The sequence below is a fragment of the Mytilus edulis genome, chromosome 10 (genome assembly GCF_963676685.1).
Source record: "Mytilus edulis chromosome 10, xbMytEdul2.2, whole genome shotgun sequence".
Classification (NCBI taxonomy): domain Eukaryota; kingdom Metazoa; phylum Mollusca; class Bivalvia; order Mytilida; family Mytilidae; genus Mytilus; species Mytilus edulis.
Genome location: NC_092353.1, coordinates 59,694,413 through 59,710,203, shown reverse-complemented (window position 1 = coordinate 59,710,203; position 15,791 = coordinate 59,694,413). Strand labels below are relative to the sequence as shown.

At 31.4% G+C, this 15,791-nt stretch overlaps 2 protein-coding genes across 3 annotated transcripts; both read right to left on the bottom strand.

The window, feature by feature from the left end:
* Window positions 1-4,871: 4,871 nt before the first annotated feature.
* Window positions 4,872-15,327, bottom strand: LOC139491595 (toll-like receptor Tollo). Of its 2 annotated transcripts, none has more exons than XM_071279356.1 (2): window positions 10,424-10,703; window positions 4,872-8,317 (listed from the first exon to the last, which is right to left on the bottom strand). In XM_071279356.1, the coding sequence occupies exon 2, from the start codon at window positions 7,453-7,455 to the stop codon at window positions 5,746-5,748; it is 1,710 nt and encodes a 569-aa protein (XP_071135457.1). In that variant the 5' UTR covers window positions 7,456-8,317; window positions 10,424-10,703; the 3' UTR covers window positions 4,872-5,745. The 2 variants fall into 2 exon arrangements, with proteins under 2 accessions (XP_071135457.1, XP_071135456.1); XM_071279355.1 differs by lacking the exon at window positions 10,424-10,703 and adding an exon at window positions 15,210-15,327 and having other exon boundaries at window positions 5,620-8,317.
* On the bottom strand, window positions 13,121-14,576 carry LOC139492869 (platelet glycoprotein V-like). Its single transcript, XM_071281021.1, has 2 exons — window positions 14,174-14,576; window positions 13,121-13,452 (listed from the first exon to the last, which is right to left on the bottom strand). Exons 1-2 carry the CDS (start codon window positions 14,480-14,482, stop codon window positions 13,228-13,230), a joined length of 534 nt encoding a protein of 177 aa, XP_071137122.1. The 5' UTR covers window positions 14,483-14,576; the 3' UTR covers window positions 13,121-13,227.
* Window positions 15,328-15,791: the final 464 nt, after the last annotated feature.

The window sequence follows — 15,791 nt, the reverse complement described above, 5'->3', positions numbered from 1 at the left end:
ACACATTGATGTATATGAATCAGTAGCTATCGTCCAGTGAAAATATTTCATCAATATCACGACGGAAGTACATTGATGTAAAAACACACATTGCACCTTGAAAAAGTAAAGTAAAATAAGCATACATGTATATCATGGGATGATTCAAAAACTAATTAAAGAGGTACATCTTTTGGGGTCCGGAAGGGACAAATTGATTATGCTTTTTTGCTAACTGATGAATGGAATTGAGCGTCATAATGGTCAATTATGATATTTATTGTAGATCAAATATATTTCGAAAACAATTAACTACAATTTAACTCTGATGGATAGTTGTCTTATTGTGAATTCTACCTCATCTACTTATTTTCTATTGATAGATAGATAGATTGATTGATTGATTAATTGATTGATTGACTAGTGTTAAACGCCATTTTTAGCACTAATATACTTGGCGGTCCGGTTTTCATGGTGAAGGAAACCGGAGTGCCCTAAGAGAACCACCGATCTTCAGTAGGAAAACTGACTATCCTTGTCAATAATGATTGGAATCGACCGTGATGCAACGTTCGGGATTGAAACTCACAACATCAGTGTTTACATGCTAATGATTCAGTAGTTCAATTCTTATATAGAAGTATAATGGGGAAAGAGAAATTACATATCAAACATATTGAATATCAAATTGGAGAAAAAGTCCATGTTTTGTAAACAATTGTTGTTTCATCTGATATGTCCTTCATACATCTTTACAAATAGACTTCTTTCATCAACTTGTCACCGAAATCTGTGAATCTTTGATACCCAAGACGTACAGTTAAAAGCATTTTGTAATTTGTATTATACCACTTCCGTGTAGTATTGATTTAATCATCATTCAAGAAATTTAATTCAATACTGCCAACACTGTTAGTGTTTACGAGTTAGATTCTGAGAAAGATTGTATTTTTTCAGAATTCAGGCAAGATTTGTTTTGAGACTTAATACAAATATATATTATACAAATGCATTCGTTTGGTTATAGCTATTTTCTGTATGTCTAAACTTATGGAATGAACATTTATGGCGATTGACAGGCTTAAAAACATCAACACACTCAAAGTGACAAAACGACTTCGAAATCGTAAGACGGGTGGTAAATGCAGATCAACACGCAGTTCACTTGCTGATGCTCGTATAGTTTGCGTCGACAGACGAACAACTATACAGTGAGTCGATTAAAAAAAAAGGAAAAATAGAATAAAAAAAGAAAAATAACCCTACAATTTTATTAATTTTTTAAAAGTTTATATAGAGTAGTAAGGAATACCAAATGAAATTGATTTATGTACCATTAAGTTAACTTAAGTCCTAATAATTATTAACTTCAAGGTGTTGCTGGTCTTAATCATTCTAATTTCATGAATTGTTAAAAGAGAAATGCCAGCAGTGAACTATTGATTATTGAAAATGAGAGCATTAAGGGGAAAAAATGAACACAACAGCTGTTCTAGCACTCTAAGTTATTTGAGACATTAACAATTTGTAAATTCATTCGGACATTTCAGACATTGACAGTCAACAAAAAATATGAAGCCAAACATATTTTAAATCACTAATGAATCAAAATACAATATATGAAGCTACATTTTTATTCATTGGTTGATATATTTGATAATGTCAGTTTAATTTATTCATAACTTATTTTTAATAATTTATTTTCTGAGCGTTTACACCTTCGTATATCTTGTTTATTTTTCAAACCACATTTTTATCTTTAGATGTCTTAGGAGATTTAACTTGTGTTGTTCGATTGTTTTGTCATTGACATATACGAACTGCTATTCATATCAACATTTGCTGGTAGTAAAACGAATAATATATACTCTTAGACTAATTTGGAGAATAGCTATGTTTATTCACGATTTTCTTGAATTGACCGAAACCGATCGATTTCGACTCATTCATCAACAAACAGTAAGAAGTATTACTATATCAACGCTAAGTGCCGTCTTCGACGTATAAACGATATATTTAGCCCCAGACAACTCAGAAACATGATAGCTTACGGGTTTACGGTTTTATTGCTTTTCTAATTCCTTAGAGAGAAATTAAAGCGAATATTTATTGACCATTACGATTAAATGCAAGAAAGAAGGCGATCTGAAAACAAAACACGAAACTAAAGAATAAATACATTAGGGATTTTCTATTGTTGCAATGTAAACAAATGAATTTATAAATAGAAAAACATTTTAAAGTGCATTGAAGGTTATGATGGACTTTTATCATTTAATGACTATTTGAAAAAAGTAAATCGCAATTTTGAAATCTTGTAGACATTTTTTAGATCCTGCTTTATATTTATATGTATGTATACGGGTTGCTTACAATAAAAGATTTCAGCGATTTTACGAAAACTAGACAGAAAAATGTCTGTACAAAGTCAGGAATAAGAAAGTTGCTGTGCAGTAATTTGATGTGTTTAAACTTTTGATTTTGCCATTTGATAAGGGACTTTCGGTTTTTTTGTCATTTTAGTTTTTACATGTTCATTTCACATTTTCTCGTTCTCGTCAGTTGTAAATTCTTTGCATTAAAGATATGCATGATGCATATGCATGATGCATGCATATCTTTACTGCAAATAATGGTCCGCGAAACCGTTGTTTGGTTTTGATTATATAAAACGTTTTTTCGTGATAGATTCTAAATTAGAAAAAATCGCATCAAAATCACTTAAAATTGTAAGAGCATTTGGTGCAGCACCACTGTTACCGTTTAGTGTAATCATATTAATTGTAAATATTTTTTTTCAAAATTGGAATATAACTATTTCTGTTGTGCCGTTGTTTTCTCTTTTACAAAAGTTTTAGAAGAGGTGTTTCCTTCATTTTTGGTTTGTGATACGGATTTGTTTTCGCTTAAGCGATTTATGACTATTGAACAACAGTAAACTACTCTTGCCTAAATAATGCATTCATTTTCTAGTTCAATATTTAACACGGTGTACGGAAAGGTATGGTTTTATATTTGATAAATCATCTAATATTTTAAAATCTAAAACTTAATATCACCAATCAAAAGTTATGTGCATGTAGTTAATGCTAAATTAGGATCCTATGGTTAACCATTTGCTAATAGAACTGTGGAATAGTTTAATAAACAATAGCCGAATTATATCAATTGCTATGAATTTACACTGTTTGTGTTAGGAATTAACTGTGTTGTCTCCCTTTTCGTATGTCTGAATTAGCTTTATTTCTTTCCAACAATGTTTTGTGTATAGTTCTTTTTAGTGTTATAGTTATTTGTGTCGTTTGGTTTCTGTTAACGTAAATCATACATCATATCAAACGAATAATTGAATTTGGTATTTTCTATACACAATTTTTCTACTATCCCCGTCATCTTTTCTTTAATGTGACCTACTGCATTAAACTAATTACCGGGTTTATACTAACATGAAAACACGACGGATGTGAAGCAGTATCTTCTTACAATACAGGAGCAGCTGATATCACTCCAAATGTTTGATGAGGTTTGTGTTCCTCAGTATGAAGTTTTCTATGTTGTGTTTTGTGCACTATTGTTTGTTTGCTAGTCTTTTTCGTTTTTAGCCCTGCTGTTGTCTGTTTAATTTAAACTTATGAGTTTAAATGTCCCTCTTGTACTTTTTGATGATCTTTTTTGGTAAATATAAATTTGTCATTTTCAAAACTATCCAGTAGCTGGTATTCCTCAATTCACATACCAAGTACGAACGTGATGAAAAGGTATTCCTCAATGCACATATACCTAGTGCGAACGTCATGAAAAGGTTTTCTTTAATGCACATACATAGTGCGAACGACATGAAAAGATTCCATGAAAGGCGACAATTTGAATGTGTAGTTGTAAGTCTTAGTGATTGCTACGAGTAAAACAAATCCCTATATATTTGAGATGAAAAATAGACATTGACAAAAGCGCTGATAATTTGGTATGGGTTTTCAAAAGCTTGATAGATTTTGTGTAATACAGGAAACACTGTTTGATTCGAAAGCTTAGACAATAGTCCAACACATATTTTACTGTAGTATTACAACATATGAGAAAGCCGAGAAGAGTATGATAATAATTACGCAAACAACAGAACGCTATTGTAATATTCCATATGTCGAGTTTGATTTAGATATATTTATAAAATGCTTTATTCACACCAAAGATAGGAAATGAACTAAGAACGATATTTGTATGAAATTGTCTTCTAAAAAGGTGACATCCAATAAAAATTGGTAACCTTATTTGTTTTTAATTTACAAGTTTATTCAATCAGCTTTCATCATAGTGAAATATTATGAAAGTTGTCTCATAGGCAACCATACCGCCTCTTCCTGTTTTTATTGATAAATAAAACAATAATTGGTTGAGAAGTACATGTAAACTGTCATATACATGTATGTGCTTACTACAACAAATAATGCGCAAGTGATAAACAGTCAATTCAGTAACACGACAACTACTCTTAACATACACAGATAAATTTTACAATTGGATTTTAGTTCTTCATGTCTTGATGTTCCAATGCAATACATTCATTGATTGATTGTTTGTTTAACGCCACTTTCAGCACTATGTTCTATTTCGTAGCGATCAGTGTTTATTACTAGAGGAAGCCTGGATCTTCGATATGAAAACTGACAATCCTAATCAACTAAGGTTGGAGTCGAGTGCACTCAGTATTGACAGGCCAGTGATACAGTAGTTCGACAACTTACACATTCCATCCAATAAGGCCCCTCAAACTCTTATACACATCAGGGTAACAGAAGCGACGTTTCTTAGATTGATTTTATCTGGTTTTAATTTCAAATAAATGTCTTCAAACAAGCGTGTTTACATATGTCATCAAAACACATTCTGCTGTATGTCAACTCTGTTTTTCTCGTCTTTTAATTCAATGTGTATTTTGTTTAAATCATTTAATTGTTGATCTTCAATTTTATTTTTTGCTTTAACTGGCAAAGCAAACTCTAACTTTTCCCAAAACCATGGATCTGTACGTTTTAAGTATGTTTTAGTTTTCATATAAAGATTGAGTTCCAGGTCAAGTTTAGCAGGGTCAATCTCCTCCATTAGAATTAAAATGATTTTTTGAGATTTATCTCTTAACACACTGTGATGAGTCGTTTGAAATTTATATTGACACCATTGACTGTCTAAATAGTTGTTTGATACTATCATAATTGTTCTAGAACTATCTTCAACAGACTTAATGATTGTATCTGCTATACACGCACCAATCGGAAAGTCTCGGAAGTGGACACATAACTTGTAGCCATCTTTGTTCTCAAGCCTTTGTACGAGCTCGCGAACAACAAATTCTTCATCCTTGTGACTATACGAAACAAAGGCATCGTACGAATTTTTCTCCTCGGGTTTTACACTAAATAATCGTATTCCGAATTTATTGTATATGACAACTTGTATTAACGTTCGATTCATAAACACAAGCGTGAAAATTATTATGAATAGGACAAGAATAACGAGCGTTGAAGTGAGTACTTGTACTTCTCTGTAATTTAGAACCTCTCGGTGTTTTTCGATTGTTCTGTTTTGAAATATTACAGATTGGTTCGGGCAAATGGACCAAAAGTCTAACCAGACTACATGTTGTTTAGAACCGATAGCAAAACTTTTATTTTTTGTATTATTTACAAAACAGTACATGTCATGCCGGTCATTAATGACGTCAGCTAATTCATATGTTAATTCTTTAAAGTCATGTAAGTCGTCACAGTCTCATGACCATGGATTATTGGATAAAGTCAGATACTTTAGTGTTACCATAGACTCTGCAAAACCATACGGAAGAGATACAAGCTTGTTGTAAGCTAGACGCAAAACTTCCATATTTGTTATCCCTTTGAATGCGTCATCTGCTATGAATGCGATGCTATTGTTTTCTAGCTGCAGACATTTTAATGAAACCAGTCCATTTAATAATTCAACATCTACACATGTTAGGCTGTTTTCATTGAGGTATAGATTTTCTAATTTTGTAAGATTAACAAATGCGTTAGGTTGAACTATTTCTATCCCACTTCTATTAAGATAAAGTGTTTTTAGTTGATGAAGTCCACTGAAAATGGCGGATTTGATATAAACTAGGTTATTCCCATCCAGATAAAATGTTTCTGCTATTGGAGGTATATGTTCTGTGACATTATTTATAAACTTGTTACTGCAATCTACAATGCCGTTTTGATGATTAAAGGACATGAGACAAGTACAGTTTGTAGGACAAGACATTTTACAATTACAAGATAAAGATCCACAACAATCACAAATGCCGACGCAGGGATTTTCAAACTCACACAACATATTTTTCAGTTGAGCATTCTTTATCAGAGAAAATTTTCTTATTTTATATCCACTGTAGCAAAGCAAGAATTCGAATTCATCAATTTCTAATCCTTTGCATGAGTCAGTCCATCTGTTCAGACATTGTCTCATCCACGTTAGATGACAATCACAGTTAAATCTATTACCCCGGAAATAGAACACTGGTGGAGGAATGGTAAGTGGCGAAAACTTTATATTGTAGGGTTGCAAGGAAGAAATATTATTATATTTCAAATCAACTATTTCTAGATGTTGAAATTTAGAAAAGGCTGATCCTATTATACCGGTCACATGATTATTATTTAAAATTATTTGTTGTAACGCAAATGAATTGTAAAAGTGTCCAGCGTGGATTGGTCCATCTATTTTGTTATAGCCCAGGTCGAGTTGAAGTAATGATAGCATATTCGTGAAAATATAAGCTATATTTTTCATACTGTTATGTTTAAGTAGTAGCCATTTTAGTTTTGACATGTTTTTAAAAGCGTCCTCTTCAATGAGTTTTATGTCGTTATTGGATACTTGAAGTAGTTCTAAGTTTGGAGAATTTTGGAAAACATTTCTACGTAAAGCAGTAAGTTTGTTCCATGATAGATTAATACCGGCTAAATTTGGAAGTCTCACAAAACTCTTTTTGTCCAGTTTGCTTATCCGATTATGGCGTAGATCTAATACAAATAATTTCGTTAAATTGTGCAAACCAGGAAAATGATTCAGTTCATTGTAAGATATATGCAGCATAGTGGTGTCTGGCATGAAATTTAGCGTTAGCGGGTGTAAAGTCTTCAATTGGTTACTAGTCAAATCCAATTTATTGATTGATCGCAATCCCTGAAAAGCGTGGGATTCAATATAGCTGATCTCATTATGAGAAAGTAAAAGTGTAACCAAATTCACATGGTTAATGAAAGTATAATTAAAAATTTTGCTTAGATTGTTTCTAGAAAGATCTAAATGTTGTAATCGTCGAAGTCTACCCATGACAGTAATATTTATATAAGTTAGCGAACAATTTCCAAGCTGAAGTTCATGAATAGTTGGTAAATTGTATAGATGGTTCCAAATAGAATCTCCAACTCGCGTTGAACCTAGAACAAGTACTTCCATTACTCTTCCTGAATGGAAAAATCCATCATCTATCTGTGAAATAGGATTTGGACCTAATCCAACGACTTTGATGTTTACATTGTCTTTTAGTAAGCTACTTGACAGTTCAGACAATTGGTTTCCGGTTAAGTCAAGGAGTTCGAGGTATGTTAAATTTAGCAAAGACTGAGATGAGATATCTGCGACCACATTGTCTGCGATTGATAGGTACTTGAGATTTGGTGTAAATCTGCCAAATGTAACGTTAATCCCATGAATTCTGTTATTATTCAATATTAATACAAACAAATCATTAAGTGGTTCGTCGCATTATATGAAATTGTCATTGGATATATCCTTGATAACATTGTTTGTAAAATTAATGAACTGTATTTTATTTAATCCAAATAAAGGGGGAAATTGTGTAACACCACTATTAGTTATGACCAGTCTACGAATGTTTGGTGTATTAAAAAATGCTTTGTCATGAATAGAAAGGTCTCTTGCCTTATTGATATATAATTCACGAAGGTTACGTACATGTAGTCCGTAGAAAGCGTGCTCATGAATGTAATCAAATGAACAATCCGACAATTCAAATGCGCTAAATGAATAAAGATGCTGGAATATTCTATCCTGTAGGTAGGAGTGTAGTAAAGATTCACAGGTGATGTGGAGAACACTAGTCACATTAGTTTCCAATCTAGAAAAATCAAAATTACTCAGTTTCGCTATGGAACAAAACACGTGAACGGTAGGTTCATCTGCTGTGTATGTAACATAACATTCGCAAGGACGAGGACAAGCCTTGTAGTTGTTAAAGTCATGAGATCTTGTTGAATAGATAAACAGCAATACAATCCAGTTATTCATTTTCTCATTCCTGAAAATAATCACCAAATAAATTGATTAATTGTTTGCCTAATGTATATTGACAAATCTTTATATTGGTTTCTAAATAGGCACTGGCTACGGTTACATGGAAATGTAACAATAATAAAAATGTTATTGTTACATTGGAGACTAATTGCCGGAATGCAAAGTTGGGTGAGGAACCGATTAATTACAAATGTAACAATAATTACTGAGGCTACGGTTACATTACGTTATTGTTACATGAAAAACAGCAATGTACGCTAGATTGATTTTAAAACTTAAATCTTCTATAGTTGTATTGCTTCATTCTTTCATATGTACTAAACAATACTTGTAATTTAATACTGATAAATAATAAAATATTATTATTCAACAAATGGTGTACAACTTGAATAGTTTTACTACGTATTAATGGTCAAAGGCAAAAAATATAGTTCAATGGTTTCACTTTTTTAAAGTATTTAATTATATATAACTGCACACCTACTCTTATTACTGTCATTATACTTTGGACCAATTTTGTTTATGGTGAAAAAAATAAAACTTGGGATGCGTTTTAAACGAAACTGAAACAATATCAAGTCATACAGCTTTATAACTTGACGCAAATTAATAATCAAAAGCAAAGTTTGCTAACTGTAACTTAAATACTAAGAAATTATGTATGTAAACGTATCCGTGGAGGACGTAATTTAGTTCATCAAAAATGTGTCGGACTTTAAAAATAACTTGCTGGATTTGTAGAAATTGTCATTGTAAATAAAAAATTACAGTAAATAAATTGTATGTTATAAATGTATGTAATAAATGTCCTCAACTTTTATTATTTAGTACATATTACTAGTCCAATCGTACATTGCTTTTTTTCATGTAACAATAACGCAATGTAACCGTAGCCTCAATAATTATTGTTACATTCGTAATTAAACAGGTCCTTACCCAACCATGCATTCCGGCATTTAGTCTCCAATGTAACAATAATATTTTTATTATTGTTACATTTCCATGTAACCGTAGCCAGTGCCTTCTAAATATCATTGTTATACACATATTCATTTTCTCGGTTCTACAATCTGACGATGCTTTCTGTGTTTTTTTTTAACAATAACCTGCGTATACATATGCAACTGTATTGAGCATGAATATGAAAATATTTCAAAACGAGAGATACATATTCAAAGGAATTAAGAGCCATCAAAATGCCAAATAAAGGCACATTTCTGAAAAACGCTTCAGTTCACATCCCAGTTATGTTTTCCAAAACATTTCATATAAAAAAAAATCAACAGGTAGCTTTTCCCAACTACCAATATTCCTTTCTTAGTCTTGCAAGTTCTTTTTTAATTTGAGTTCATTTATATGTTTTGGAGTTTAGTGTGACGTCCATTAGCACTCAATTTGTACACATTTTCTTTTAGTGGCCATCTGAAGCCAATATCTTGTCGGGGATATTCTGGCTGTGTTTAAGACACATTGGTGGTCAATGGCTGTTTCCAGCTCTTTGGTCGGGTTGTTGTCTCTTTGATACATTCCCTTTTTTCATTTTCAATTTTATTGACATATCATATTCCTATTTCCAACCACACATTCTCATCTTTATTTAATTTACATTTGTAGTAATTGTCACAAATGCGCATTTTTTTTAGCAAGATCTCCTTACCCTTCCAAAGCACACGAAATCACTTCAAAATTTTGGTTGGATTTTTGTTGATCAATCGTTTATTTTTATGTTTGTGTTTTGTATTCTATCGTTTGTCTTTTTGTCTTTTTCTTTTTTTACCGAATGAATGTCGTTCTAGTTCCTCTTACCTCTCGTTTAGATAGATGTCTAACTTATATGTACAGTTAAGTATGAATTTTCAGAGGAACTACTTGTAATATATCAATAATATTTTCAAAAAAGTTGCATTTAGAGACTTTTTGATAACTATCATCAAAGTGGTCAGAAAATAAGCATAAGCATAAGTAAATACAATATCACACAAACACAAATAAAACATATACTGGTAACAGTTCTGTACCAAACTGATGGGTTTGTGTGATATTGTAAAGAAATTGAAGGAAATAATTTCAAATAACATTGCGCTTACATTTCTATTGTTAACTGTTTTACCTTTTTTTAATGGTTGCTGTCGCCCATTGTCATATATATATGTATATAGTTTCCTCTGTTGAATTGTATTCGCTATTAAGCACAACAAAGCTTCATATACTATCAATATGATCACGATGGCAATGTTCGTAGCTCAGGTTCTTTTTTTGAATAAATTTTTAGTTTGCAAGTGAATCCCGTATTGAAACATGCTATCATACAATTAATAATTTAAGATATAGAGTCATCTTATGATTTGTTACAGATTCAAGCCGTAATCCTTCCGTCATAATTGATGTTTATTAAATGTGACATGAGTAGGTATTTCCGATTAACAGGATGAGTACAGGATTACATATATACGCAATCAAAGTGAATATAGAAAAATGTCACCTTTATTTGAACGTTTTACCTGCGTTCGATTTTTCACTGTTTTAATAATCGCTTTTGAGTGACCCTTCACAAATAACTGATAAAATCACTTCAAAGTGAGTCTTTGTAACACAATTGTGTTTATGTTACATCTTTTGCAAATTTGTTTGCCATAAAACATGTTTATTTCTATCTTAAACATTGTTAAAGGTTTGTTAACTTAGAAATTGTCAACCTGTTATTTATCAAATGATATCATTGCATAAAATTGGAAAGAAAACTTTAATTTAGTATGAATTAATGAATGAGTCTAGTACCGGACGGCATCTTTGAATTTTGACATAATTATAAATGAGTTGAGTATCGGACAGTATCTTTGGTTTTGACATTATAATAAGTGAGTTCAGTATCGGACGGTTTCTATTGTTTGTGACATTATAATAAATGAGTTGAGTATCGAACGGTTTCTGTGGTTTTTGACATTATAATAAATGAGTTGAGTATCGGACAGTATCTTTGGTTTTTGACATTATAATAAATGAGTTGAGTAGTCGACGGTATCTGTTGTTTTTGACATTATAATAAATGAGTTGAGTATCGGACAGTATCTGTTTGTTTACATTATTAAAAGATATTTAGTATGTTATTGAACAACTGGCCTGGGAAATCAAGATGAAGAAAAACAATTCACAAGTCTTCGTATAACTGAAATACACTTGTGATCAATTACAAGTAGACAAGTATTTTAATATAAATTATACATTTTGTTCAGTGGTATCACAAACAGTGGTTATATACTTGAAACGATTATTTCAGATAATCAAGATAGATAAAGGTGATTATGAAATATATTTGTTATTGCAACTTTTGTAAGTGAAAACGCCTTGATGTGAAATATATATGCCACACATGGAATAGGGTCTGCTAACCCTTCCGGAGCATCTGGGATCACTACCAGCTTTTGGTGGGGTTCGTGTTGCTTAGTCTTTAATTTTCTATGTCTTGTGTGCTATTATTTTATCTGTTTGTCTTTTTATTTTTTAGTTTATTTTCAATGCATGAGTTTGACCGTCCCTCTGGTATCTTTCGCCACTCTTACATAGATCAATTGATACCGGATATTTATTTCCATAGTTACATGGTATAACGTTAAAAAGATGTAACATAACTAAAAAATAGTTCCAAATAGTCATATTACACAATCAGGCATGTCCATTTACTCTTTTTCACCCATAATTTGATCTGATAATAGGTCGGGATTATTTCTAATATTCATTATTAAAACTGATAAGCACGACTTATTTTGTAGATAAATTCAGCAAAATATAAATACAGAAAAGAAAACAATTAATCGAACAGCAATACAATACATATGTTCATATTTTCATTAATCAATTCAGTTTAAAATAGAGATTCTGATGTGAAAGGTATTACAACTGAACCCCCTTCACCCACTTCTTAAAAAACCCAGACAGTCATACAGTGACATCAAAACTATTCAATTCAAGTTTTACAATCAATCAAACTACAAATGTATCATGTGTATATTCATATGCAAATTGCCAAAACTTGCCTCATTATTTCTAATTCCAACTGCTATTTCATTTAGACTCATTTGTTCATTTTGTTTATCTTTTTCTTTTTGGCAAACAAACATTAACTTTTCCAAAACCAAGGATTCTGTCTTTTCAAATACGTTCGAGTTTTCATGTATAGTTTGAGTTCTGGATCAAGTTTGGATAAGATAATATTTCCATCAATATTATAATAATATTCTTTGATCTGTCATTTAAAACACTGTGATGAGCTGTTTGAAATTCGTATTGACACCATTCGCTTTCAAAGAAATTATTTGAGACTATGATGATCGTTCGATAACTTTCTTCTACCGATTTAAAGATTGTATCTGCTATATATGCGCCAACTGGAAATCCCGAAAGTGTAGACATAATTTATATTCTTCTTTCTTTTCGAGTCTTGGAACAAGTTCATGCACAACAAATCCTACATCTTTATGACTATATGAAATGAAGGCATCGTACAATTTATTTTCATCATGTTTTTCGTTTAATAACCGTATCCCAAATTTGTTAAATATAAGCACCTGTAGCAATGTCCGATTGAGGAAAACGATAGAAGCAATTATGACTAAAAGGAATAAAACGGTTATCCCCGAAACAAGCGCCTCTATTTGTTTATGGCTAAAAACTTCCTTATGTGTTTCCATTGTTCTGTTTTTATTTGTTACTAGCTTACATAATGATAATCTAGTTCGATCAAATTGTGCATCTTACCGATCTTTGAACTAGCATTTATAGAGTTGTTGACAAAACAGTACATATCATTGCGGTCTGTAATCCTTGGCATGATTCTGTCCAACTGTTCAAGCATTGCTTTAACCATTCGAAATGACAGTCACAATTCAATGTATCACCTATTACATACACTGAAGGTTATGGCATTGGTAATGGCGAATAATGACGATTTTCGGGTTGCAGATTGGAAATATTAGTATTTGTCAAATCTACGATTTGCAAATTTGACAAAGATGAAAACGCCTTTCCGCGAGTTCCGCTAAAGTAGTTATTGGAAAATGATACTTGCTGTAAAGCATTTGACTGTGAAAAATTAGAAATATTATTAAGCTTGTTACATTGTATGTGTAAGAAATATCCATTTCAAATACTACAAATGTTTTAAAACAGCACTATCTATAGCTTTGATATTGTTGCTAGATGCTTGTAAAAGCTGTAATTTTGGAGTATGTCGGAAAACGTTCCTAGAAATATATGCATTTACTTCCAAAAATATTTAATCTGGCTAGATTATCCAGTTCTGTAAAACTGTTACTGTCAAGCCTATCAATTTAATTATAACGTGCATCTATAACTCTATAACGTATAGATTCTTCAAATTTTGAACATTTGGAAGTTGAGTTAATCTATTATAAGAAATATAAAGCAAACATAATGATTGTGAAAACTGAAAAGATGCCGGATCCACTTACTGAGATTATTATGATTCAAAATCAAGTGTTCGAGTAAACCAAGCCCCAAAAAAACCTTGAGGTTCAATAAATGGAGTTCTATTGTGAGACAATAAAAGAGTTTGGAGTATTATTTGACCGATAAAAGTAAAGCTATAAAGTCTGCTAATTTGTTGTAAGACAGATCTAGATAACGTAGACGATTAAGTTGACCAAACACAGACGAAGCTATGCAGTTTAATGAACAGTTTGCAACATGGAGACGTAATAGACTGGATAAGGAGAAAAGTTTACTCCAAATGGAATCACCTAAAAACGTTGAATCTAGGACTAATACTTCAACATGCTTTGCTGACCTAAAAAATGCTGCCGGCATATTTGAGATTGGATTTGATCCTAATATAATGATGTTAAGTCTGATATTGTCTTTCAACAAGCTTTTTTCTAATATAGAGATATTGTGTTTTTGAAAGGTCTAAGTATTTTAAGTCTGTTAAATTTCTGAAAATATTTGGTGATATATACGAAACCATGTTGTCTGCCACTAATAAATATTTCAGATTCGGTATCATTCTGCTAAAAGTGATATTGATTGTCCTGATCCTGTTAGAATTTAATATAATATCACGAAAACGTTTAAATTTCATCGGAATCATATAATTATCATCAGATATGCTATCAACTGCGTTATTAGTGAAATTAATTATCTCTAATCCATACATTACCGGCAGGCAGGCCAGCCATCCCGCTGTTTACTATTACCAGTGTGTGAAGTTTTGGCGTCAATATAAATGAATGTTCATGAATTGAAAGATCTGTCGCTCCGTCAATAGTTAAATGTTCAAGTTTATATAATCCATAAAAATGATGAAGGGTTTGTTTCGTAATAAAGTGAAATTGACAATACCGTATAGTGATTGTCGAAAAAGAATGTAGATGTTGAAACATTTCATCTTTCAAATAAGAACGCCTTGAAGAAAGACAATCCAGGTTTAGTTCACTAGTCCCGTTAATCTCAAATTTCGAAAATTCAAGATCGTTAATTTTTGGTATTGAACAAGGGATTAAAAGTGATCCTGACTCGTCCAGACCATTGCACTCACACAATCTAGGACAGAAATCAAGCCACTCACAACTCTTGTATTAAGTTGATGAAATATGAGCAATAAGATAAAAGTGGTTAAGAACCTAAAAATATATAAAAAAAAGGATATTCATGCAAACAAGTAAATGTTAAACAAATTGACCTTGAAAAATCACCATTATACAATTGCACTTGTTTTTCCGTGCATTTATGTTTATATTTTTTTATCAGGTCATACACGTCAAGCATTTCTCGTAGGTTATATAGATGGATGATTAGATGCTATCTATCTTAGTAAACTCTTGAGATGTTAATAAATTTTAACGAACCCATGCATGTAAATTTTTGGAATTCAGAATACTTACATCTTTCGCGTTGGGATGTTGTCTAGCATGTGCATGTGCTGGTGACTTTCTGGTACGGCTTACACCTTATACTGATGAACTAGCACCAGCATGGTTACAACAACTGTTTATGTAACTATTAATCAAGCAAAATATATTAATGGACATATTTCTTTGTTCCTTCCTATCTCTCACTATAATTGTCAACATTTTCACTACGAACGTTAACCTTATCTGGAAAAAAGAAATCATACAAAGAATAAAAATAAATACTCACTGTTTTTTTTTTGGATACTGCGTTCTGAATTTGTTCATATCTGTTACATCATATATCAAAAGTTTAATCTTTTCATATGCAAATATGTTCTGCTTCAATAGATATTGATGTTGTTAACATAATAACTCGTATGCTTTTGTTTTAGTTTTTGTATGAGTTGGATTACAATACATATAAATTTAATTTAACTTAATTTTTAAAATGAATTAGATTGATTGTTTGTGTATTCAGGCCTCGGGATAATGTACCAGCTGTATTGACCAAAAAAATGTTTATGTATAATAGATATATAGATAGATATTTTATTCTCTAAAAACTAAAAACTA

Bases quoted from the DNA above. Each gene is read 5' to 3' on its own strand.
- LOC139491595 (XM_071279355.1), bottom strand. From the start codon at position 7,455: ATGGAAGTACTTGTTCTAGGTTCAACGCGAGTTGGAGATTCTATTTGG.
- LOC139492869 (XM_071281021.1), bottom strand. From the start codon at position 14,482: ATGTATGGATTAGAGATAATTAATTTCACTAATAACGCAGTTGATAGC. The intron at 13,453-14,173 runs TAACATCATTAT...TGTAGTATTTGA, and splicing joins TTGAAAGACAATATCAGACT to AATGGATATTTCTTACACAT.